Source organism: Papio anubis, chromosome 4 (genome assembly GCF_008728515.1).
Source record: "Papio anubis isolate 15944 chromosome 4, Panubis1.0, whole genome shotgun sequence".
NCBI classification, from domain to species: domain Eukaryota; kingdom Metazoa; phylum Chordata; class Mammalia; order Primates; family Cercopithecidae; genus Papio; species Papio anubis.
The window spans coordinates 95,193,562-95,218,138 of record NC_044979.1 but is presented as its reverse complement, the minus strand read 5'-3'; the positions used below and the strand labels follow the sequence as shown (position 1 = coordinate 95,218,138).

At 40.9% G+C, this 24,577-nt stretch overlaps 1 protein-coding gene across 3 annotated transcripts in view; it reads left to right on the top strand.

Moving 5' to 3' along the window:
* C4H7orf31 (chromosome 4 C7orf31 homolog) overlaps positions 1–24,577 on the top strand; it is a 46,128-nt gene that overhangs the window by 4,438 nt on the left and 17,113 nt on the right. For all 3 annotated transcript variants that reach the window (XM_009203210.4, XM_003896181.4, XM_017956845.3), the window contains exons 3-6: positions 7,319–7,495; positions 15,178–15,249; positions 18,530–18,559; positions 22,189–22,370. In XM_009203210.4, coding sequence (XP_009201474.3) covers positions 7,319–7,495; positions 15,178–15,249; positions 18,530–18,559; positions 22,189–22,370 — 461 coding nt within the window. The remainder of the gene's footprint in view (positions 1–7,318; positions 7,496–15,177; positions 15,250–18,529; positions 18,560–22,188; positions 22,371–24,577) is intronic.

Sequence of the window (24,577 nt, the reverse complement as noted above, 5' to 3'; positions counted from 1 at the left end):
TAGTGATGGAACGGCTCTGGGCGGTGATCGCAGGATACCGGTGGTCCGTCTGTTCTATCATTGCTGAGGCTCACTTCTCCAGACCAGGTGCAGGGTCCGTGGCTCCCAATTTGAATCACAAGGTATCTCAGCAGCAAAATAAAACAATACAAAACAGAAAGCCCCTGGTTTTTCAGGATTACCTTCATAATGGTAAGGATGAATGTGAGCCCTAGCATACGTCTGCACTCAGCAGCTTAATTTTCTAAACATGGATATACTTAAAGGGACACTCTTTGTAAATACCGTGATGTATCCAGGTACAACGTAAATCATGTAGGCTGTACCTACAGCTTAGATGCAGCCATCATGGCCCTCACTTGGCAGTTTTAACAGTGACGCAAAACAATTTCCTCACATCAGCCTACTTTTTTTTTCTTTTCACGATAGGTGAGGTGAATACAAAAATTAGCCAGGTGTGGGGGCTCACACCTGTGGTCCCAGCTACTTGGGAGGCTGAGGTGGGAGGATCACTTGAGCTTAGAGGCAGAGGTTGTAGTATGCCAAGATCACACCACAGCACTCCCGACTGGGCAACAGAGCGAGACCCTGTCTCAAAAATCAAAACAAAATAAAACAAGACAAAAATAGGTGACGCAGTCTAGCTGCCCTGTTACCCAGGACTGGTCTGCAGACAGGGTACTTCAAAATCACCTGAGGAACTTCCTAGAAAGACAGATTCCCAGGCTTCCTCTGTGGACATGCTGACTCCCCAGGTCTGAGGTGGGGCAAGGGAATCTGCATTTTTAAGTTTTTCAGCTTACATTGAGAACTACTGGGCTAGCAGCACTGAAAATGTAAGAAAACCAGGACTACGGTTCTGGCTTACCTGATGACCAAGAGTAAGTTAGTTGTTACACTTTAATGACTTTATTCAAGTGGATTTTTTAGAACAATTATGCTAGCCACTATTTTATATAAACTTGCTTATCTCCATTAAAAATATTAAGTATATAAACAGGTGGTTTTTTGTTCTCATTTCTTCTGTTGAAAATTTAAGTGTGGCAGGAACAGCTACTCAAAATCATCAAGATCCCTATCCCCTTCTTCATTCAGCTGACTTCTCCTTACTTCTAGCAAGTTCTCTTAGCTCACAGGGCAAACATATCCATTAAGGAAGTGCCTTGAGAACTGCTTAGGATTTCATTATATAATAGAATTTCATTATAGAACTTGATTATCAGTTCCCATTTTGTTTCTGGATTCACTTTGCTGTTTTCTGACTCTTAAAACATTTTTTAAAATAATAGTTATCTGCCAACTAAAAATGAGGGTTATGTTTATTTCAAGCTTTTCTTTAATCATGCCTCCCAGTAATTACTGGCTAAATTACTGAATTTGGGACTTGATGCACAAAATCTTGTACAGTGATTTTAAAATGAAATATTGGTTCATCTATAGGGAATGTACCTTTTCAAAAACAAGTAAACAATTTTCTATTGCTAGAGATGGTAGCACCAATAATTTGATAATTATTCTCTTTGTTATAGAGATGTATTTTATTTACATTGAGAACTACTGGGCTAGCAGAAAGGGAGAGAGAGGGAGAGATAGAGGGAGAAAGAGGTGAGAGAGACAGTGAGAGAGAGGGGGAGGAAAAGAGGTAGAGAAAAAGGGAAGCGGAGACAGAGAGGAAAAAAGAAAGGTTTAAAATTTCATTAAAATTATTAAAACATAACCCTCATTTTTAGTTGGCAGATAACTATCATTTTTAAAAAATGTTTAAGAATCAGAAAGCAACGAAGTGAATCCAGAAACAAATGGGAGCCTATAATGAAATCCTAAAATTATTACATCCTAAAATGTCAATTTTTATTTTAATTTGGTTCCTTCTCTACAATTCTGTGAGTATTAAGGCTAAGGGGAGGGAGACGTGATACCTTAAAGTAAGAGGGAAATATGACTTATTTATGCATTGTCTTTTATTTTAAATGATTTCCTGCAACTTTCCAGCTTTAGGTGGATGCCAGTCCAAATGATTGATTAGCATTTTCTACCGGCTCATCTTCCGGGGACAATGTAATATACGGGGGTCAGATGTTGAGAAATTGACTCATTTAGGTTTTGAATGTAACTTTTACAAACTTAGATATTAAAGCTTAGGTTGTCATTAATCAAATGCATTTAAATATTTTTAACTTGTCATGTCCCCGAAACCATGTCTCTTGATCGTTTTCAGACAGCTAGAGAGGACGTAGAGGTCTGAGAGCTGAATGCCAGCATCCCTTCTACAGCACCCCAAATCAGTGGGCCCAGGACTCTCCTTGCCTAGCTAGTGCAGGGTTAGCAAACTTTTTCTGTAAAGAGCCAGATGCTAGGCTTTACCGTCTCTGTCCAACTCTTCAACTCTGCCATTGTGGGGCAAAAGCAGCCACAGACTGTAGATAGTTCATAAATGAATGGTCATGGCTGTATTCCAATAGACTTTTATTTACAAAAACAGGCAGGGAGTTGGATTTGGCTCATGGGCCATGCCTTGCCAACCCTCAATCTAGTGACTTCACAGGATAATACATTCCACTTACAAGACAGTCCTGAGTGTTGCTTCTTCATTCTATTCAACAATTATTCCAGGTGGAGGAGAGGGGGCTTATGTTAAGCCAAGCACTGCACTGGTAAAGAGAAAAAAGTTGCTCCACAGTTCATACGTCTTTCTCCTTCCCTCTCTCTCTCTCCCTGTCTCTCCCCTTCTCTCTCCCTATCTACCTATCTCCCCTTCTCTTTCTCACTCTCTCTCCCTTTCTCTCCCTCCCTTTTTCTCCCTCTTTCTTCCCCCTTCCTCCTCTCACCCTCCTCCCCAACCCTTCACCCCACCCCCCTTCCTCTCCTCCATGTTTCTGAGTGGCTGCCACTGTTCTCACAGTATAGTCCAGAGGATTTTGAAGGATAGGATACTGTCCTTGTTTTCCTCTCATGCTCCACCTCTCACCATAGCCCTTCTCTACATGCCCCAAGTTCTGGAATTCTATATCAACTCTTCTAATATAGTTCAAAATTCAACTGTATTTTCTCAACCCCTAAGATCTGGGTAAGTTCTACTCAAATCTTTACTCATGCCTTGTAGAATACCTCCAGATTTATCCAAGTTCCCAGGATAAGGATAGGGATAGCATTTGAAAGTCTCATGGTCACTCCTGACTTTGGGTTCCTGGTGGCACTTAAAAGAACACACTGGCCCAGATGTGAAACTCAGTCATCCCTCATTTTTCTCTAAAGACCTTGTCCATGCAGAGCATTTGTGAGCCTGGTAAACTTCACTGAACTGTTGGGGATCAGGAGGGAGAGTCACACCATGCCATGCTACATGTAACCAAAACACCTTATAGCCATAACTTCCACATTCTTAAAAGGTCTTTAACCAGCTGTCACCAAGGGTTTCTCCCTGGGTTTCCAACCAGTGCAGTCCCCAGTAGCCTCACCATCCTGCTGGCTCCTCTCATCTCCCTCTTCCCTTACTCCCCTTTCCTCTCCTCTCCCTCTTTCAAGAGCAAACACACACATTTCTCCCACTGCAGAGCAGTTTAATCAGTCTGAGCTTGCCTGAGCTCCTACCAACACCCATACTTTCAGAGTCTGTGTCTACACCAAGTGGCTTAGCAGAATATTTTACCAAACAAAAGTAATTCTTCCCTAAGAGAGATTCTAGACTAAAGCCAACACTGTCAAGAATTTTCCAGTCTGTTAAACTCTAGGCCTTGCTACCTGCTATTCCCTTGCATGCCCCAGTATTTCCTCTCTTTCCTCTAGATAACTCCTACTCATCCTTTAGAACGCATCTTGTGATTCCCCCAAGAATCCTTCCTCCTGAAAGGATTCCTGTTTGTCCTGCAAAGTGCCTTATAGGTATATACCATAATACCAATCCAGGACCACTTAAATCCAAGCTTAAGTTTAGGGTAGATGCAAACTGGGGCCACAGGGGAACTGGTTAACTTCCGACTCACCTTGAACAGGAGAGGGTAAGCATTTTAAGGTCCCAGCTTCTTGTGTAGATGGTCTCCTTTAGTTTCCTCACTTGGCTGATTTCCATATCCCTCACCTTAAAACAAAAATGTAAATTTGCCAGGATTGACCCTACCCTAAGGGCAGAAGTGGCTTCCCTGCTTGCTTACTTCACTGGGTTCCTATTTACCCTCTAGTACTCATCCCTTTCTGTCTTGTCAAAAAGTTAGTTGTTTTTAAGATTTTTTTTTCTCCTCCCAGTATTTTTAGTTGTTTTCAGTGGGAAGTTTGGTCCAAATAACCTAGGCCGCCATTACTGGAAACTGAAAGTCATTAAATCCTTCCTAATTAGGAAGCAGAACTTTTGCCAGATACATTTGCAGGTGTTTTTGTGAGGCTGTGTTCCTAACCAGATTTCATTCCTCTCTCACAGAAAGCAGTACAGGAAACAAATCCACCTCTTTGGCCTTACTCATTTATTCAGTAGTATTTATTGGGTACTTCCTGTGTGCCAGGCACTGGGGTAAAGCCTGGTTGCAACAGTGAGCCAATAGAATCCCTGCCCTTCACTCCTTTGTTAAGAAAAAGCAGAGAGAATCATCTGAGCTACCAGTTTCAAGATTAGATAAGCCCTACCAACCAATTTAGGAAACCCCCATATCTCCAGTCCACTGCATAGTACTGTTGTAAGGGGTGGGACTTGGAGATATGATTACCATACAAGGTAACTGTTGAATAGAATAGTGTTTCCAAAACTTTAGTATGCACAAGAATCACCTGGAGGGCTTCTTAAAACATTACTGCACCCCATCCCCAGAGATTCTGATTCTTAGGTTCTGAGATGGAGCCTGAGAATTAGCATTTCTAAGAAGCTCTTAGGAGATGCTTATGCTACTAGTCTAGGGACCACTATTTGAGAACCATTGTTGTAGTAGCCCTAGATAAAACTTATGAGCAAGTAGCTCCTTTAGAAGATTAGAAATACTCCTTTACAATACTCTCCGTTTTTAAAAATCCGAAAATAATCTGTAGCCAAGACCATTTAATGAGGAAGAAGGATTTTCAACAAATAGAGCTAGGACAACTGGATATTCACATGCAAAAGAACAGATGCATGAGATCCCTTATCTCATATTATATCCAAAATTAACTCATCCTGAATCAAAGACCTAAGCGTAAGGGCTAAACTGTAAAATACTTAGAAGAAAACATAGCAGTAAATCTTCATGGCCTTGGATTTGCAACTGTGTTCTCAGATATGACATCAAAAGCATAAGCAATGAAAGGAAAAACAGATCAAGTGAACTTCATCAAAATTAAAAACCTTTTTTTCTTCAAAGGACACTATCAAGTAAGTAAAAAGAAAATGCACAGAATAGGAGAAAATATTTGCCTATTATACCTGACAAGGGACTTGTAAGTAGGATATATAAAGAACTCTTATAACTCAAAAATAAGACAAATAACAAAAAATGCAAAGGATCTGAATAGATATTTCTCCAATAAAGATATTACCAATAGGAACATGGAAAAAAATGCTCAATATCATTAGTCATTGGGGAAATGCAAATCAAAACTACAATTAGATACCACTTCACATCCACTAGAATGGCAATAATTCTTTTAAATTTTAACAGAAAATAACAAGTGTTGGCAAAGATGTGGAGATATTGGAATCCTCATACAATGTTGGTAAGAATGTAAAATGGAGCAGCTACTGTAGAAAACAGTTTGGCAGTTCCTCAACAAATTAAACAGAATTACCATATGATCCACTTCTAATTTAATTCCCCAAAGAATTAAAAACAGATATTCAAACCAAAATTTGGACATGAATATTCACAGCAGTATTATTCACAAGAGTAAAAAGTGAAAATAACCCAAATGTCCATCAACTGATAAATGGTGAAACAAAACGTGATATATCTATATGGTAGAATATTACATAGCCATTAAAAGGAATGAAGGGCTGGGTGCTGTGGCTCATACCTGTAATCCTAACACTTTGGGAGGCCGAGGTCGGGGGGGATCACCTGAGGTCAGGAGTTCAAGACCAATCTGGCCAACATGGTGAAACCATGTCTCTACTAAAAATACAAAAAATTAGCCAGGCGTGGTGGCGGGCAGCTGTAATCCCAGGCACTGGGGGGGCTGAGGCAGGAGAATCACTTGAACCCGTGAGGTGGAGGCTGCAGTGAGCCAAGATCACACCATTGCACTCCAGCCTGGGCAACAAGAGTGAAACTCCATCTTAAAAAACAAATAAATAAATAAATGGAATGAAGTATGGACACATACTACAAAATGGATGAACCTTGAAAATATCATTATCCCAAGTCGAAGCCCATCATAAAAGGCCATGTGTTATATTATTCTATTTACAGGAAATGAGGGATAGACTGAGGGTGGGGAGTATAAGGGATAATGGCTTAGGAATACAGGGTATTCTTGAGATGATGAAAATGTTGTAAAGTTGACTGTGGGGATGCTCGCACCTATCTGTGAATAAACTTTAAGGCCATTGAATTATACACTTTATTTTTAAATTAATTATAAATTTATAAAATAGTGACAGGGTCTTGCTATGTTGCCCAGAGTGGTCTTGAACTCCTGAGCTTGAGTAGTCCTCCCGCCTCAGCCTCCCAAAGTGCTGGGATTATCGGTATGAGCCACTGCACCTGGCCTGAATTGTACACTTTAAATGGATGAATTGTGTGGCAAGTTAATTCAATCTCAATAAAGCTGTTTTTAAAAATAAACACATGGGCAGACGCAGTGGCTCACACCTGTAATCTCAAGCACTTTGGGAGGCCGAGGCAGGTGAATCACCTGAGGTCAGGAGTTCAAGACAAACCTGGCCAACGTGATGAGACCCCCCCCATCCCTACTAAAAATGCAAAAATTACCTGAGTATGGTGGCACGCCCCTGTAATCTCAGCTACTTGGGAGGCTGAGGTGGGAGAATTGCTTGAACCCAGGAGGCAGAGGCTGCAGTGAGCCAAGATCATGCCACTGCATTCCAGCCTGGGCAACAGAGTGAGACCCTGTCTCAAAAAAATAAATAAATAAAATTTAAAAAATAAAAAATAAACACACTACAACGGATGGCCAAAAAAAGGGTAATCTGTAAGTCCTCCGAAATTTAACCTCATTCTTTCAGCAGTCCCATGATGCCTAAATAACCAGTATCATAATCTACCTGACACTGAGAATTCTGTGTTCTGAAGATTTAATCTGAAAATTCTTATGAAGTGGTAGGAATTTTATGCAATCCGTTATGCAGTTTTGTGCATCTGTTTTGTTGCTGAGGCTGTTTAAAGTCTGTCTTTTTCCACAGGTATCAGGAATTAAGGGAGTCACTTCAACAATGTAGGCTTCCTTGGGGCGCTGAAAGAGAGTATGGTGGGATAATACCGATTTCACTCCCCGAGGACCACAGGCCAAAGTGTGAGCCTCCTCGTGTCATGGGCAAAGGACATCAGCATTACGGATTTGGTGGAGAAACCTGGCCAAGGTAAATAAACTTTCTGCCATTCACAGAAAGTGTCTTTATTATCCATTTTTCTTTATTTCTATTGTGAGTCCTTTGTTTGCTTAAATCTGTCTTCAAAGTTATTTCTTTTACTATTTATGAAAAGACACAGAATGAAAGTAATTTCTAATTGTGAAATAATAATAAATGAATGGTTTTTGCTGTCCTTAGTGATGTTAAAATATTGTGATCAGAAATTTTGATTCATTTAATTCCTTTACTTATCATATCTTACCTAAAACTAAATGGGAATGTTCCTGAGATAGAAAGAGAGAAAAACAATTAAATGTTAAATATTTTTGAGCAAAGACCTGGCCTAATTTGTACAGATGCTCTTGGTTTTTGGAACTTTTGATTTGTAATTTGTCAGTCTTTTTGATAATCACTAGAATCTGCTGGGCGTTGTTTTCGAGTGTTAAAACCTTTCAATAATAGTCTATAAATCTTAAAGTCACTCAGCAACTCTGTTCAAAACATATTAAAATTCAAGAGAAAGCAAAAAAAGAAAAATCTGAATAGCAAATGTCATATTAAATATTTCCTAAGGATTAAGACATTTACTCAGAGCAGAGTCTATCCTACACTTGGCACAGAGCCTGCTTCCCCCTGCTTTATCTAACAATCCTGATTATCTGGCTCATGAACACTTTAGTTAACTAATTCTTTGTTCTAAAGCAGGTAAAAGAAATAAATTAAGGAAGACAAACCACAGCAAGAGAGAGAAACATTAACAACAGGGACATGTGCCGCCGGTGACCTTGTCAAAGCCTTAGAAAAGCAATAAAAAGCAGACAAATAAAAAGTCACAGGCCAATTAGAAAGATTCAGACATCAACACACATAGATAGTGAGGACCTCACGTTCGTTCATTCACTCAACAGACGTGTTGAAGCCCATGCTCTCATGGAACTGCAATCTCTTTGTGAGGCAGATGCTGCCATCCTTGTTTTACAGTGAATGAACAGACCCGAGAGATTCAGCACCTTTCCTTGGGTCAGACAATTATAAAGTTGTTAAATAGGGATTTGAGTCCAGATTTATTGACTCCAACACCCCAACTTCTTTTCATCTGTTCATTTTATTTATGCAATCTGTTTATTCATTTATCTGCCCTGTAATTTAAGTATAGGAAGCATTGTTCTGGAGACTGGGGAGATAGCTCTGTATGGAATTTACAGCTACTGCCCTCCCAAAATCTAAATATTAAAAAATGCACAATGCTTTGTAAGAATTAGAAGTATTCATACAGAATTCCAGTGTGTAAAAAGAAAGCCAAAGCGTTGTTTCTTAAGGGCAATCTACTTCGAAATGAGATTGGTGCATGATCTCTTACTGAATGTGCAGGGAGAGAGAGAATACTTGTTCCACTCAGAATGCCAGTTATACCTGGCATATCTCTTAATTTTTTTTTTTTTTTTTTGAGATGGAGTTTCACTCTTGTTGCCCAGGCTGGAGTGCAGTGGCGTGATCTCAGCTCACTGCAACCTCCCCCTTCTGGGTTCAAGTAATTCTTCTGCCTCAGCCTCCCAGCCTAGCTGGGATTACAGGTGTGCGCCACCATACCCGGCTAATTTTGTATTTTTAGTAGAGACAGGTTTTCTCCATGTTGATCAGACTGGTCTCGAACTCCTGACCTCAAGTGATCCACCTGCCTCGGCCTCCCAAAGTGCTGAGATTACAGACGTGAGCCACCGCGCCTGGCCAATCCTGTTCTTCTTAAACTAACCATTGCTCTCCAGTCTGGGCAACAAGAGTGAAACTCTGTCTCAGGAAAAAAAAAAAAAGAGAGAGAGAGAGAAAAGAACAAGATTATGGGAGGATATTAGATTAGCTCACAAAACTGTGGGATGCCTAGAGAAATAGGCTCATTTTCGGCATCCAGGAATAGTGGCCAACTCACTCCCAGGACTGGCCTCATCAGGGAGGAAGTGCCTCTTTAACTGGACACCTCTGCTGCCACCTTATTGGCAGTTTGGATGCCCCTCATGAAGCTCATATTCTCAGGCTACTCACAGTCAAATCAAAGTCTAGTATAGATGGGGATGATTGGCAGAACTTAGGGCACATTTGCACCCTGGCTGCTAGGAAGGCTGGGAAATGGGGTGTTCCAAATGTGGGAAACTAGCAAAATGTAGACAGGGTATTGTAAGGATGATAGTCTTGAGTGCCAGTGGACTGTCACTCTGAACAACAGCTGCAACAATAACATGCTTTTCTATTCAATACACGGTACCTGGGCCAGCAGCATCAGCATCATCTAGGAAATGGTGAATGCCACATCTCAGCCTCCACCCAGATTTACTGAAACAGAATCTTCATTTTAACAAGATACCTCAGATAATTCCAACATGCAGCAAAGCTGGAGAACTGTTGCTTCAATGTAAGAAAATGCAGCTGGGCGCGGTGGCTCACTCTTGTAATCCCAGCACCTTGGGAGGCCAAGGTGGGTGGATCACAAGGTCAGGAGGCTGAGACAGGAGAATCACTTGAACCCAGGAGGCGGAGGTTGTAGTGAGCCAAGATTGTGCCACTGCACTGCAGCCTGGGCAACAGAGTGAGACTCTGTCTTAAAAAAAAAAAAAAAAAAAAAAAAAGCAATAATTTTCATACAAATGAAAATACACTGACCTCCCCAAAAGCAGAGGCCAAAGGAAAGCGGTTTCCAACTTTACTATATCCAAATCCAAGTGCTCACTCCTGTCTAGTTCAGTTGTAATCTTGTCCCAGTATTCTATACCCATGCCCTCTAATAAAGCTAACCATCACCAATGCATCCTATATGAAATAATAAGGAAAATGAAGAGGAAAAAAGAAGATACATAAGGCAGAATACACAGCAAGGCAGCAAATAGGAGAAGCGACTATAGTCCTCATTCCTGCACCTGGTCATGAGGCTATCATGGGTGTTATAATTTCCTTCCTCTAGAAAAGAAGTCATTATATGAAAAAGACACTTGCACATACATGTTTATAGCAGCACAATTCGCAATTGCAAAAATATGGAACCAGCCCAAGTGCCCATTAACCAAGTGGATGGAGAACATGTGGCATGGATATACCATGGAATACTACTCAGCCATAAAAAGAAATGAAATAACGGTATTCACAGCAACCTGGAGGGAGTTGGAGACCATTATTCTAAGTGAAGTGACTCAGGATTGGAAAATCAGACATTGTATGTTCTCACCTATAAGTTGGAGCTAAGCTATGAGGATACAAAAGCATAAGAATGATACAGTGGACTCTGGGGACTCGGGAGGAAGGTTGGGAAAGGGGTGAGGGATGAAAGACTACACATTAGGTACAGTGTACACTACTTCGGTGATGATTACACCAAAATCTCAGAAATTACCAGTAAAGAATTTATTCATGTAACCAAACACCACCCATTCCCCAAAAGCTATTGAAATTAAAAATGCTTTTATAAATAATAATAATTTCCTTCCTTCACTACCTATTCCAAGTTCCCTTGCCCTCAGCCAATACCTGAGCTGGTAGGAGTATGTTACTTGATACAACAACCCAAAAGTATGTTTTGAGAGATCTTAGCTCTTAGTGGTTCTGCCTGTGTAAGGCTGCTATAGTGTTTCATTAACTCCATGCTACTGAAGACAATACTAGGTGTTCAGAAGGTTCCCTAGGTTCCAGAAATACTCCTTTCCCCCATCATTGTATAATATCCCCTGGTGCTTGATATTCAGGATCAGTCATCCTGCCCAAAATTACCACATCATCATCAATTCAGCTTCCAGTGCAATTGGGACCACTGTTGTATCCCCGGATGGAAGCGTTTCTCCCTTGACCTCTAAACCACCAAAGCTCAAGGTGGCTGGGGAGGGAGTCAAATTTTCTCAAGTGTAACCATAAGTATAACAGTAAGAGGCACCACTCCCACTTTCACCCTTTGGTTTTCAGACCATGCATTCTGGCCAAGGGGGAATCTATTTATTGGTCACTGGTTCAGAGCGTGTCCTGCACTCTTTAGGACAACACTCAGCCGTAATTGAATATTCAGTAAGCCATTCTAACGTTCTGTAAGTATGCCAAAATATGACATTCTGTATATATGGTGAATCATTTGAATGCAACCAACTGTTGCCCAATGTCTTTTGTGGTAAATTGAGTTCCTTAATCAAAAATAATATTGTTTAAGACGGCATGGCAACAAATGAGACATTTAGTAAGTTTACTGATGATGTTACTTGCAGAGGCATGGTGAGAAGGGAAGGGAAATCCCTATTTTGAAGAAGTGTCTAATCTTATGAGTATAAGTTATCTCTTTGATGATGGAAGGGGTTCAGTGTAATTATCCTACCACCAGATGGCTGACTAGTACATCCAGGGATAAGTCACCCTATCAAACACTTAGGATTGGTCACTTCTGCTGGCAAACTCAAATGCGCCAACAGCCAGGTGAGTCTTAGTGAGGGAAGTTCATGTCGCTGAGTCCATATGTGATAATTTCTGTGTGCCGCCATGATCACTTCGTTACGAAGCCACTGAGCAAGCACCGGAGTGACAAGAAAACCTGACACGCACAGAGCTGGTCGTTGTATCTGCCTAATTATTGAGAACATCCTCAGTGGTGGGGTTCTCTAGGTGAACATTCTTGTGGGATACAAATAACCCTCACACTCCAGGGCCATTCGGAGGCTGGAAAAAGCAAGTTTCTTGGAGTCTGCATTGGGTAGATGACATTCACAGTACACGCACTACAAAAATGTAGGCTGGGGCCAGGCGCGGTGGCTCACACCTGTAATCTCAACACTTTGGGAGGCCGAGGCAGGTGGATCACCTGAGGTCAGGAGTTTGAGACCAACCTGGCCAACATGGTGAAACCCCGTCTCTACCAAAAATGCAAAAAAACTAGACAGGCATGGTGGCAGGTGCTTGTAATCCCAGCTACTCAGGAGGCTGAAGCGGGAGGATTGCTTGAACCTGGGAGGCAGAGGTTGCAGTGAGCCGAGATTGCACCACTGCACTCAAGCCTGGGCAAAGAGTGAGACTCCATCACAAAAAAAAAAAAAAAAAAATGTAAGCTGCATGTTCAAAAGATAATTGGGCAGCCACAAGTTGCAGGTGAGCATAGTATACATGAAAACATTAAAAGGTTACAGATGAGGTCCATTGTCTTTTGACCACTACCCCGCAGTCTCACTCTCCTTCCTAGAGGAGAACCACTGTTACCATTTTGGTATCTCCTTCCATGCCTTTTGTTATGCACTTAACGCTATTATACATGTACCCATTGAAAATGTACAGTGTTATTTCATATATATGTGGAATCACTTGATACATAGTATTAGGCAATTTGGGTTTTTTTTCTCTGTACAATCTAGAAATGGTCACGTCTGTAAATGCAGATAAACATAGATCTACATCATTCTTTTTAATTTCTCACAGTATTCTACAATATGGATGCATCATAGTTTAGCCATCATGTATTGTTTCTTTTCTCTCTGTTTCTTTTTACATTAACCATATTTAAAAAGCATCCTTGTACAAGGCTTCTTGAGCTCATGCTCAAAGGTTTCTAAAAGGCAAATCCAGCTGGGCGCAGTAGCTCACGCCTGTAATCCCAGCACTTTGGAGGCTGAGGTGGGTGGATCACCTGAGGTCAGGAGTTCGAGACCAGCCTGGCCAACATGGTGAAACCATCTCTACAAAAATTAGCCAGGTATGATGGTGGGTGCCTGTAATCCCAGCTACTCGGGAGGCTGAGGCAGGAGAATCACTTGAACCCAGGAGATGGGAGTTGCAGTGAGCTGAGATCACGCCATTGCACTCCAGCCTGGGTGATAGAGCAAGACTCCATCTCAAAAAAAGTTAAATAAATAAATAAATGCCAGATCCTAAGTGGGTCACAGTATAGGGATTTTTTTAAATTTTAGTGCATGTAACCCAAATGATTTATATTGTCATGGTAGTATCTAAAAGTATTCATTTCCTCACACTCTCAGCCATCTATATTTTCAAAATGTATAGCTTTTACCCATCTAATGAGTATAAAGGGTATCATGGTTATGAGAATGTATTTCTCTGCTTACTAGTTGGCCTTTTAGGTATGGCCATTCACATTTCCTTCTCTATGTTTATTCTTCGCCTATTTTTATTGTTTGTATTTTACTTATAGATTCTTTTTTTTTTTTTTTTTTTTGAGACGGAGTCTCTCTCTGTCGCCCAGGCTGGAGTGCAGTGGCCGGATCTCAGCTCACTGCAAGCTCCGCCTCCCGGGTTCACGCCATTCTCCGGCCTCAGCCTCCCAAGTAGCTGGGACTACAGGCGCCCGCCACCTCGCCCGGCTAGTTTTTTGTATTTCTTAATAGAGACGGGGTTTCACCGTGTTAGCCAGGATGGTCTCGATCTCCTGACCTCGTGATCCGCCCGTCTCGGCCTCCCAAAGTGCTGGGATTACAGGCTTGAGCCACCGCGCCCGGCTGCTTATAGATTCTTGTTGGTTCTTTATGTTCTGGAAACAATCCTTTACGTGTTATCTTTGTTAATATTTGCAAGTAATTCTTCTAATTTTTATTTTATTTAAACTTTTATGGGTTTTGTCTGAAAATTAAATTTGGGTTTTTTAGTTTTTTATTTTTTATTTTTTTAAATTTTTATTTATTCTTTTTTGTTTGAGACAGAGTTTCACTCTGTTGCCCAGGCTGGAGTGAAGTGGCATGGTCTCAGTTCAGTGCAACCTCTGCTTCCCAGGTTTAAGCAATTCTCATACCTCAGCCTCCCGAGTAGCTGGGAGTACAGGCATGCACCAACATGCCCAACAAATTTTTTTCTATTTTTAGTAGAGATGGGGTTTCACTTTGTTGGCCAGGCTGGTCTCAAACTCCTGGCCTCAAGTCATCTGCCCACCTCGGCCTCCCACAGTGCCAAGATTAGAGGTGTGAGCTCCCGGCCTTATGATTAAATCTGATAATCAAATTTTCTTTCAGGTTTTTGACTTTTAAAATAAAGTTATTGTTTTAAAGGTCCTTCTTACCACCAAAGAAAAAGCATATTCCTATACATTTTATTTTTGTATAGGTTTTTCTCTAAATTCTTTAGATTTTTAAATCCACCTGAAATTATCTTTCTGAATAGTGTAAATAGAAATGGATTATTTTTCAAATGAATACTGAATTTTTTTCTATATTAAAAAATATATCCTGGCTGTACGTGGTGGCTCATGCCTATAATCCCAGCACTTTGGGAGGCTGAGGCAGGAGAATCATTTGAAGCCAGGAGTTTGAGACTAGCCTGGGCAACATAGCAAGACTGTGTTTCTTAAAAAAAAAAAGAAAAAAAAAATCAATCAATAAAATATATAAAAAGTTTTAAAATTTTAAAAAAGAAAACTGCATCTTTTTTCCCCTGGTTTAAAATGACACCTTTGGTCAGGCACAGTAGCTCATGCCTATAATCCCAGCATTTTGAGAGACCAAGGCAGGAAGATCTCTTGAGCCCAGGAGTTCAAGATAAGCCTGAGCAACATAGCAAGACCTCATCTCCATTTATTATAAAATAATAATAAATAAAATAAAATGACACCTTTTCATATATTGAATTTCTACATGTACATGGATGTATTATTAATCTATTTGTCTTTTACTATCTCACCATTATATTGTGTTAATTTTAAAACATGTTTAATTTAATCTTTTCTTTCTTTTCAGAAAGCTTCCTATTGAACAATTTTATTATTTGACCCAGAACAAAAAAAGTGATCTCTATGGAAATGATTCTTTGTAAGTTTGGGTTTTTTTCCTTATATAAAATCAAATAACATTTTTAAGTGGAAATGAGTTATATGAGACATTTTTAAAGCCCCAAATGGGGACTTTTAGAGAAAAAAAAATTCCTTTTTTAAAATAGAGACAATTAATGCCAGAAACCAAGACCAAACAAACAAAAGCAAATAAATAACAAACCAATAGTTTTAGTGTTTAAAAAAATCAAGAAAAAAACAGGAGATGGCCGGGCGCGGTGGCTCACGCCTGTAATCCCTGCACTTTGGGAGGCCGAGGTGGGCGGATCACGAGGTCAGGAGATCGAGACCATCCTGGCTAACACGGTGAAACCCCGTCTCTACTAAAACACAAAAAATTAGCCGGGCACGGTGGCGGGCGCCTGTAGTCCCAGCTACTTGGGAGGCTGAGGCAGGAGAATGGCGCGGACCCGGGAGGCGGAGCTTGCAGTGAGCCGAGATCGCGCCACTGCACTCCAGCCTGGGCGACAGAGTGAAGACTCCGCCTCAAAAAAAAAAAAAAAAGAAAAAAACAGGAGCTGATGAATACTAATGTTCAAAGGGATTCCTAAAGGTTATATTGGTCCATTTCCCTGCCTTTGACCAACTTATATAACCTGGTAAGAATCTGTTACATTTATTGAAATATCAATAGAAAACGCCTTAGTGGCCCTCAACAAATTTGCAACCAGAATTTTACGAGGATAGAGTTTTTTTAATCATTTGCAAATAACTCCTAATAACACTTCCTAAGTATCTTTTTTAACGTAAGCCATACTTGTTAATTTACCCATCACTTAAAGGTATTCTTTTCAAGTGTATTATTTTATTATGCTTTTAAATAGTTTGTCATGTACATTACAAAAGCATACGTTTTTATTTTTAGATAAAAATAAAACACAGCTGGGCACAGTGGCTCACGCCTGTAATCCCAACACTTTGGGAGGCTGAGGTGGGTGGATCACCTGAGGTCAGGAGTTCAAGACCAGCCTGGCCAACATGGCGAAACCCTGTCTCTACTAAAAATACAAAAATTAGCCGGGCATGATGGCAGGCGCCTGTAATCCCAACTACTCGGGAGGCTGAGGCAGGAGAATCACTGGAACCCAGGAGGTGAAGGTTGCAGTGAGCCAAGATCGCGCCATTGCACTCCAGTCTGGGCGACACGAGCAAAACTCCGTCTCAAACAAACAAACAAACAAATATTAAACACGACAGCATTGAAGTAATAATGAAACTATCACTTATTAAGAAGTACTGGTTGTTGATAGGTAAAAATTTAATATAGAAGTTAGCCACTAGATGGCGCCAAAAAGACAAAATTTGTGGTTGTCTTGATTTATCCCTTTTGGATAAGTGAATTTTGCAAAGCAGATGTGAAGGATGGCAGTAAACTTAATGGACTGATTTAGGTCAAGGAAGAGGTGTCTCAGCATTTGTTACTTTCATTTTATCTTTTCAAATCTTGAAGTTTTAAAAAATATTTTATGTTTTAAATTTAAATTGTTTTTTTTTTTCATTTCAAATCAAATCAATTTTAGGCATATGCTTATCAATATTGTAGTGGAATTTGTCACATGAGAATAATTTTAGATGTTAGCTTAATTAGATATTATATATATTATATTATATATAGTTGCCAATCTATTAATAACAACTTTAGATTCCTTGGATTCATATATTCATCACTTCCCTGCCCTTTGTGCCCCCACCATCTCTCCAACTCAGTGATGTTGGTGGAAGACAGAGCATGCTTTTCTAGTTTCATGCCCACGGATTTAGAGTTGAAATTTAAAAAGATATAAACTTTTATAGTTCATGGGAATCTCGTGTTTATAATACATTACAGGATAATAAATTTATATGGCTTACATGCCACTTTCTAGGGAATATCTGCTAGCATGGAGGAACATCTAAAAAATTAAAGTGTATTCAATTTTACTGACTTTTACTATCAAATTGATAACATTCTGTTCATTTTTCACACCTGAAGCCTTTCACAATTTTATTTGCATAGGCTGAAACGAATTGTTGAAATCCAATGTAGATGGATGATTACCCGTCTTTAGTCGACCTTTTTCCAGGTCTGCAGGATTATTTCTTGGCATGCAAGGTTCGGAGTAATTAGTAAATGCACAGCCTTGGAATGAACTGCTTCGGAAAAGGCATGCTTCCAGGAACTTGGTCCGTTTTGTTTTATCCTCTCTCTGCTAACCGGGCAACATTTACTATCATGAGATATCAGCAACCCTGAGTAAAGGTAGAAAGCACACATGGTACTTAAATATCCTCTCCAGCCGGGCCACACTCGGGTCACTTTAGGCCGTGAAATTGCACCACATGTATAATGTCAGGCTTCCTCAGAGCACTTTGGCCACTGCCTGATGATTAGAGTAAAGGTCAGAAAGAACCAAAGTTGTCTTATCATTAGAAGTAGTCATCCCGGCCGGGCGCGGTGGCCCAGCACTTCGGGAGGCTGAGGTGGGCAGATCATGAGTCAGGAGATCGAGACCATCCTGGCGAACATGGTGAAACCCCATCTCTACTAAAAATGCAAAAAATTAGCTGGGCATGGTGGCAGGCGCCTGTAGTCCCAGCTACTCGGGAGGCTGAGGCAGGAGAATGGCATGAGCCCGGGAGGCAGAGCTTGCAGTGGGCCGAGATCACGCCACAGCACTCCAGCCTGGGTGACAGAGTGAGACTCCATCTCAAAAAAAAAAAAAAAAAGAAGTCATCCCATGTATCTTCACTGCAAATGGAAAATGCAGAAACAGTGGTGAGCAGGACTGAGGTTAGAATAAATGGATGGAAAAATTAATCAACAGACAACTGAGATAAGGAAACAACATCTCTGTCTTGTCAATATTCAAGGATCCAGAAAGTTAATCAAGAACATTATCTTAATGGCATTACGGTTTAAAAATGGGGTTCATCGTTATTCTTTTTTTTTTTTTTTAAGGCAGACTTTTGCTCTGTCACCCAGCAACTTCCACCTCCTGGGTAATCCTGAGTAGCTGGAATTACAGGCATGCACCACCATGCCTAGCTAATTTTCGTTTTGTATTTTTGGTATTTTTAGTATTTTTCTATTTTGTATTTTGCCCAGGCTGGTCTCGAACTCCTGAGCTCAAGCAATCGCCTACCTTGGCCTCCCAAAGGGCTGGGATTACAGGCGTGAGCCACCATGCCCAGCCTATATCATTAATCAAGTTTCTAATAGGAATATAAACCTTTAAAAGCCCTTAATATAAGTTAGAACTTATTTCCTGTTTTTATTCTAGGATACCCAAACCGCCGAATTCAACAGTAGGGTAAGTAAATAACTTATCTTTTCCTTCTCTTTTATAATCAAAGAAAAAAAATTGACATTTCTTATGTCTCAGAAGTGTGAAAACAAGTGAGACTTTCCATGAAAACTTTTCTTTTGTTTGTTTTTTTGTTTTGTTTTGTTTTTGTTTTTGTTTCTGAGACGGAGTCTTACTTTGTCGCCCAGGCTGGAGTACAGTGGTGCCATCACAGCTCACTGCAGCCTTGACCTCCCCGGGATCAGGCGATCCTTCCACCTCCCAAGTAGCTGGGACTACAGGTGTGCACCACTATGCCTGACTAATTTTTGTAGAGATGGATTCTTGCCATGTCGCCCAGACTGGTCTTGAACCCCTGGGCTCAAGTGATCCGCCCACCTCGGCCTCCCAAAGTACTGGATTACAGGTGTGAGCCACAGTGCCTGGCCTGAAAACTATGTTTTAATAGTTGGAAGGAAAGGCTGGTGCAAGTCCAGGGTAACATTACTTTTATTTCTCTCCTATGATATCCCCTGCAAATCTTTTTTAGTACATGTTTTATTTTCATATAATTTTAGATTTATAGAATTATTGTGAAGATAGTGTGGAGAGTTCCCATATACATCACACGCAGTTTCCCCTATTGTTAACATCTCACATTAATATGGCACATTTGTCACAATTAATGAACCATTGCTGATGCATTACAATGACCCATGCTTTATCCATGCTTTATCCAGATTTCCTCAGTTTTTCCCTCATGTCCTCCTTCTGTGTCAGGATCCCATCCAGAGTACCGCATTACATTTAGTCATCATCTCTCCTTAGGTTCCTCTTGGCTGTGACAGTTTCTCAGACTTCCCTTGTTTTAATGACCTTGACAGTGATTAGGATTATTAGTTAGATATTTTGTAGAATGCCCCCAAATTGGGCTTTGACTGATACTTTTCTTATGGTTAGAGTTGGATGATGTATTTGCGGAAGGAAGACCACGGAGCTAAAGTGCTGTTTTCATGACATCGTAGCAAGGGTACATGCCATCAGCATGATCTATCCCTGGTAATGCTAACCCTGACCGCCCCGCACAGGTGTCCTCAGCAGGTTTCCCTGCTGCACACACACTCCTTCTTCCCTCCTTTCCCCACTGCACTCTAGAAGAAGCTCTCTGTGTGTCTGCGTGCAGCCCACACTTAAGGCATCTGGATTTATACTCCACCTTCTTGAAAGCAGAGTACCTGCATAAATTATTTGGCATTCTACTCCATTTATTTATTTATTCAATCACTTATTTCTCTCAGTATAGACTCATGGACATTTATTTTGTACTTTAGTACTTAGGTAGCAATCCAATACCACTTTCTTTTGTTACTAAGATTGGCAATAAGGAGCTCTTTGAGTTCGCTCCTATATTCCTTTGACATTTCCCCATCATTGTGGGGTTTTGACTTTTTTTTTTTTTTCCTTTTAGCATTTCCTTTCTTTCTGTCACTCTAAGATAATCCAGGCTCATCTTATATAATAGCTCCCAGAGTGGCCGGGCACAGTGGCTCACACCTGTAATCCTAGCACTTTGGGAGGCCGAGGCGGGCAGATCACAAGCTCAGGAGTTCAAGACCAGCCTGGCCAACATGGTGAAACCCTGTCTCTACTAAAGATACAAAAAATTAGTCTGGCATGGCAAGTGCCTGTAATCCCAGCTACTCGGGAGGCTGAGGCAGGAGAATCGCTTGAACCCAGGAAGCAGAGGTTGCAGTGAGCCGAGATCACGCCATTACACTCCAGCCTGGGTAACAGAGCAAGACTCCGTCTCAAAAATAATAATAATAATAATAACTCCCAGAAACCCTAGCTCCTTTGATTGAAGATAGGTGTTAGAAGCCGAGATCTGAGCACCCAGTGTCCTCCGTGCCACTGGAGTCCTCTATCAAGCTTAACAGAAATTATTAAGCTGCCATTTAAAAAGTTGTGTTTCAGCTAAAGACCTATTCAAAAGGCTATTAAAATTAATGTCTAGGTTTTTTTGATTTTTCTATTTTTTAAAAAATGACGAAGTGAAGAACCCTTGTCTTGGGCTTTTCAAATTCTCTTCATAAACAGTTTGAAAAGTAAAGTCCTTTTTGTTAGGTCACATTTCTTGGATTCACCTTTCTGCTTGCAGCCTGGCAAGTTCCAAGGTGGGGGGCCAGAAGTCTGAGATCAAGGCGTCAGCCGGGTTGGTTCCTTCTGAGGACTGTGATAGAGACTCTGTCCCATGCCTCTCCCCTGGCTTTTGGGCTTTGCTGGTGATCTTTGGTTCTCCTTGGCTTGTAGATGCATCATCCCAATCTCTGCCTCATCTTCACATGGCATTCTTCTCGGGTGTTTGTCTGTGTCCAACTTTCCATTTCTTAAAAGGATACCAGGCGTGTTGGGTTAGGGGCCCACCCTGCTCCAGTATGGAGTAACTTGGTCTTAACTAAGTATATCTATAATGACCCTATTTCCATACAAGGTTACAGTATGTGGCCCTGGAGATTATGGATGGGGGTGGAGGGGAGGAATTCAACACATAACACTTGGTCTTGCTTTTTTCTACTTAATTTTCTTGTTATGAATAACATTTCTCTATCCCATGGACTTCCTAATTTTGCTTTTCTTCTGGTTTAGACAGCTCCCACATGGTTTGTTTGTTTTTTGTTTTTTGTTTTGTTTTTTTTTTTACCTCTGCCAATTCTCCAAATGATAGGAAAATTATACCCCTATGCTCTCTTTAACATGTTTATTTTTTCCTTCAGTGTGCTAGCTGTTTTTGGCTTTTTGATTTTGAAGTAGTACTGTGTACATAAACAGGAAGTATATTTTGTTGATTGATTGCTTAAAGAAACAGATGCCCTGGGTTGAAAGTTCATTCCAAGATGGTTAGAGATCACTTTGCTGAAGCAGAATGCCCAAAACAATTCATGGGAACCTCTTGAAATAAGACACAGTAATTAAAAGCAACTAGAAATTCTTCCTATATACCATTCTAAAAACACGGGCCGGGCGCGGTGGCTCAAGCCTGTAATCTCAGCACTTTGGGAGGCCGAGACGGGCGGATCACGAGGTCAGGAGATCGAGACCATCCTGGCTAACATGGTGAAACCCCGTCTCTACTAAAAAATACAAAAACCTAGCCAGGCGAGGTGGCGGCGCCTGTAGTCCCAGCTACTCAGGAGGCTGAGGCAGGAGAATGGCGTGAACCCGGGAGGCGGAGCTTGCAGTGAGCTGAGATCGCGCCACTGCACTCCAGCCTGGGCGACAGAGCCAGACTCCGTCTCAAAAAAAAAAAAAAAAAAAAACACAAAACAAAAAAACACAAAACTCGTTTATTTTCTGCTTTATACTTTTTATACCAGTTATGAAACTTATTCACTGATAAAGAATTAAGTATGATTTATTTTAAAATTAAATTTAGTTTTATCTAGCAAAATTAAGAAAATGTCCTGTTTTATGGTATACATTCCAAGAGAATGCCAACTCCATGAGCACAGGGACATCGACTCACTGTCCTGTCCCCCAGCATTAGAACAGTTTCTGCCGTTAAAAAAGGGGTCCCAATAAATATTTGGTGATTAATTTTTTCAATCATACTTCTTTCTGTTCTTTTCATTTTGTTTTTTTTCCTCAATAAATCGTAGAGAGATCTGCTTGCCATATCCAATTGAACACCCCTACCACACACACACCTGTCGCGGCGCCATGTTCCCCACCTTCACGTCACCTGACGACCTCTACACAGGCATTAAAGCCCGCGCCCAGCAGCCCTTTCCTCCCACGGTGCCAACCAAGACTTATGATTCAACAGTTTTGAAGACAAGAGGTAAAATGTGTTCTAGAATCAGAACTGTATTAATTCTTATTATTGGGGTTTCTTCAATAATAAAATTAAAGCAAGGAGCACAAAGGACTCAAGTCACAAATGTGTGACTCAGTAGATCAGGAAACTTGTTCTCAGCTGCAACTTTACAATCAGCTGGAGCACCACCACCGACCCATCAAATCGGACTCTTTGCAAGTGCTCCCAAACTTTCCCCTAGACAAAACGTTGTAGAATTGGTGGTTTTTATTCCGCTTCTATTTTTATTTATGTCCTGCTCTCATGGTTTAGTTTTTAAAAATTTCATCCTAGCCCAGGTGATCAGCACAAGGGACAGTGTTTGGATCAATCATAGAGTCTGGATGTGGGTGCAGCAGCAGTGATAGAATTGAAAGATCCCCATTGAAATAAGATGCAGAAAGCAATGGGAGTAGTTTGTTCAGTTGTTCTTCACACCCTGGAGCACATTCTCCCAGCTGCAAACCTTAGAGTCTTTGTGAATGTGTTTTATCAGAGAGGACAGGAATCCCGTACACTAGTCATCGAATCTCTCCCACACTAGACACCTTGGTCTTTGCTGAGGAGACCTATGCATGTACATAAACAGAGAGGCCACCTCTGGAGAAAGAGTGAAAACACTCAAGAGAGAGGGATGAAAATGATACATGGTAGGCAAAGGCAAATATTTGTTGAGTGCACTTAGGTGAGGTAGAAAAGACTCAAGAATTGTCCTATTCTGCAGTTCCTCTACACATGAATATTTGGACCAAAATGCAAGGACAGAATATTGCCATCATCGGCCTCAAAACCTCAGTGTCTTATTAGCAGACAGTAACATTTTGAAAGCTAGCATAGTGGAGTATGTAAGAGCATGGATTCTGGAGTCAGATGCATGAGTAGAATTCTGGATCTGCCACTTACTTACCTGTGGTCCATGGGAGAGTTTCTGAACTTCTCTGTTCTGCTTCCCAGTTTGCAAAATGGGAATATTATTAATAGTACCCACTTATCAAATAACAGAGATAAATGTTAGCAGTTATTCTCTTACCCTGCTAGCATATAATCACTGCGGTATGTGTGTACCATGCTGAACTTTCCCATTGCCTCTCAGACCAGGCAGCATTGGAAAAAGGCAGTGAAAGCTGTATCAAGTGTACTGGCTGTTAGTGTTGGGCACCATGCTTAGCTACACAGCAGAAGTGGGGAGAGATGGTGCTGTGCAAAAGAGCGATAAATGTTCTAAAGGAAATGATAGGTATGATACCTCAACAAGTAAAATTTGTATGACTTTGTTACATAAATTGTCAAAGTAAATTTCTTTTTCTCAATGCTGAATTCAGTAATTTCTGAAATTATATGAAGTACATATAGTTAGCAAGAAATCACAGAAATATCTGTTTAATTCATATCAACACTTTTTTTTTTTTTTTTTTTTGAAACGGAGTCTTGCTCTGTTGCCCAGGCCTGGAGTGCAGTGGCACTTTCTGGAACCTCTGCTTCCTAGGTCCAAGTGATTCTCCTGCCTTAGCCTCCCAAGTAGCAGGGACTACAGGCATGTGCCACCACACCCACCTAGTTTTTGTATTTTTAGTAGAGACAGGGTTTCACCATGTTGGCCAGGCTGGTCTCGAACTCCTGACCTCAAGTGATCTGCCCACCTCAGCCTCACAAAGTGCTGGGATTACAGGTGTGAGCCACCATGGCCAGCCTATAAAAACACTTTTCAATGCAGCAGTACATAAGGAACTGAAAACACAAGTTATCCTCTTAATTTCCTGCTCTTCCAACCCTCTACCTCTCTCCAACCATTCAGTCACTCAGGGAATTTTTAAAAGATGAGCATACTCTAACAACCCTTATCAAAAAATCTTTCCAGGAACTAGTATGGCATTAGGTTTCTACTCTTTCACTTGTTTCAATTATTCTTTATTAGTAATAAGAAGCATGGGCCAAGTGTGGTGATTCATGCCTGTAATCCTAGCACTTTGGAAGGCCAAAGTGGGCAAATCACTTGAGGCCAGGAGTTCAAGACCAGCCTGGCTAATATGGCAAAACTCTAACTCTACTAAAAATACAAAAACTAGCCGGGCGTGGCGGTGCATGCCTGTAGTCCTAGCTAATTGGGCAGCTGAGGCATGAGAGTCTCTTGAACCCAGGAGACAGAGGTTACAGTGAGCTGAGATCATGCCACTGCACTCCAGCCTGGGTGA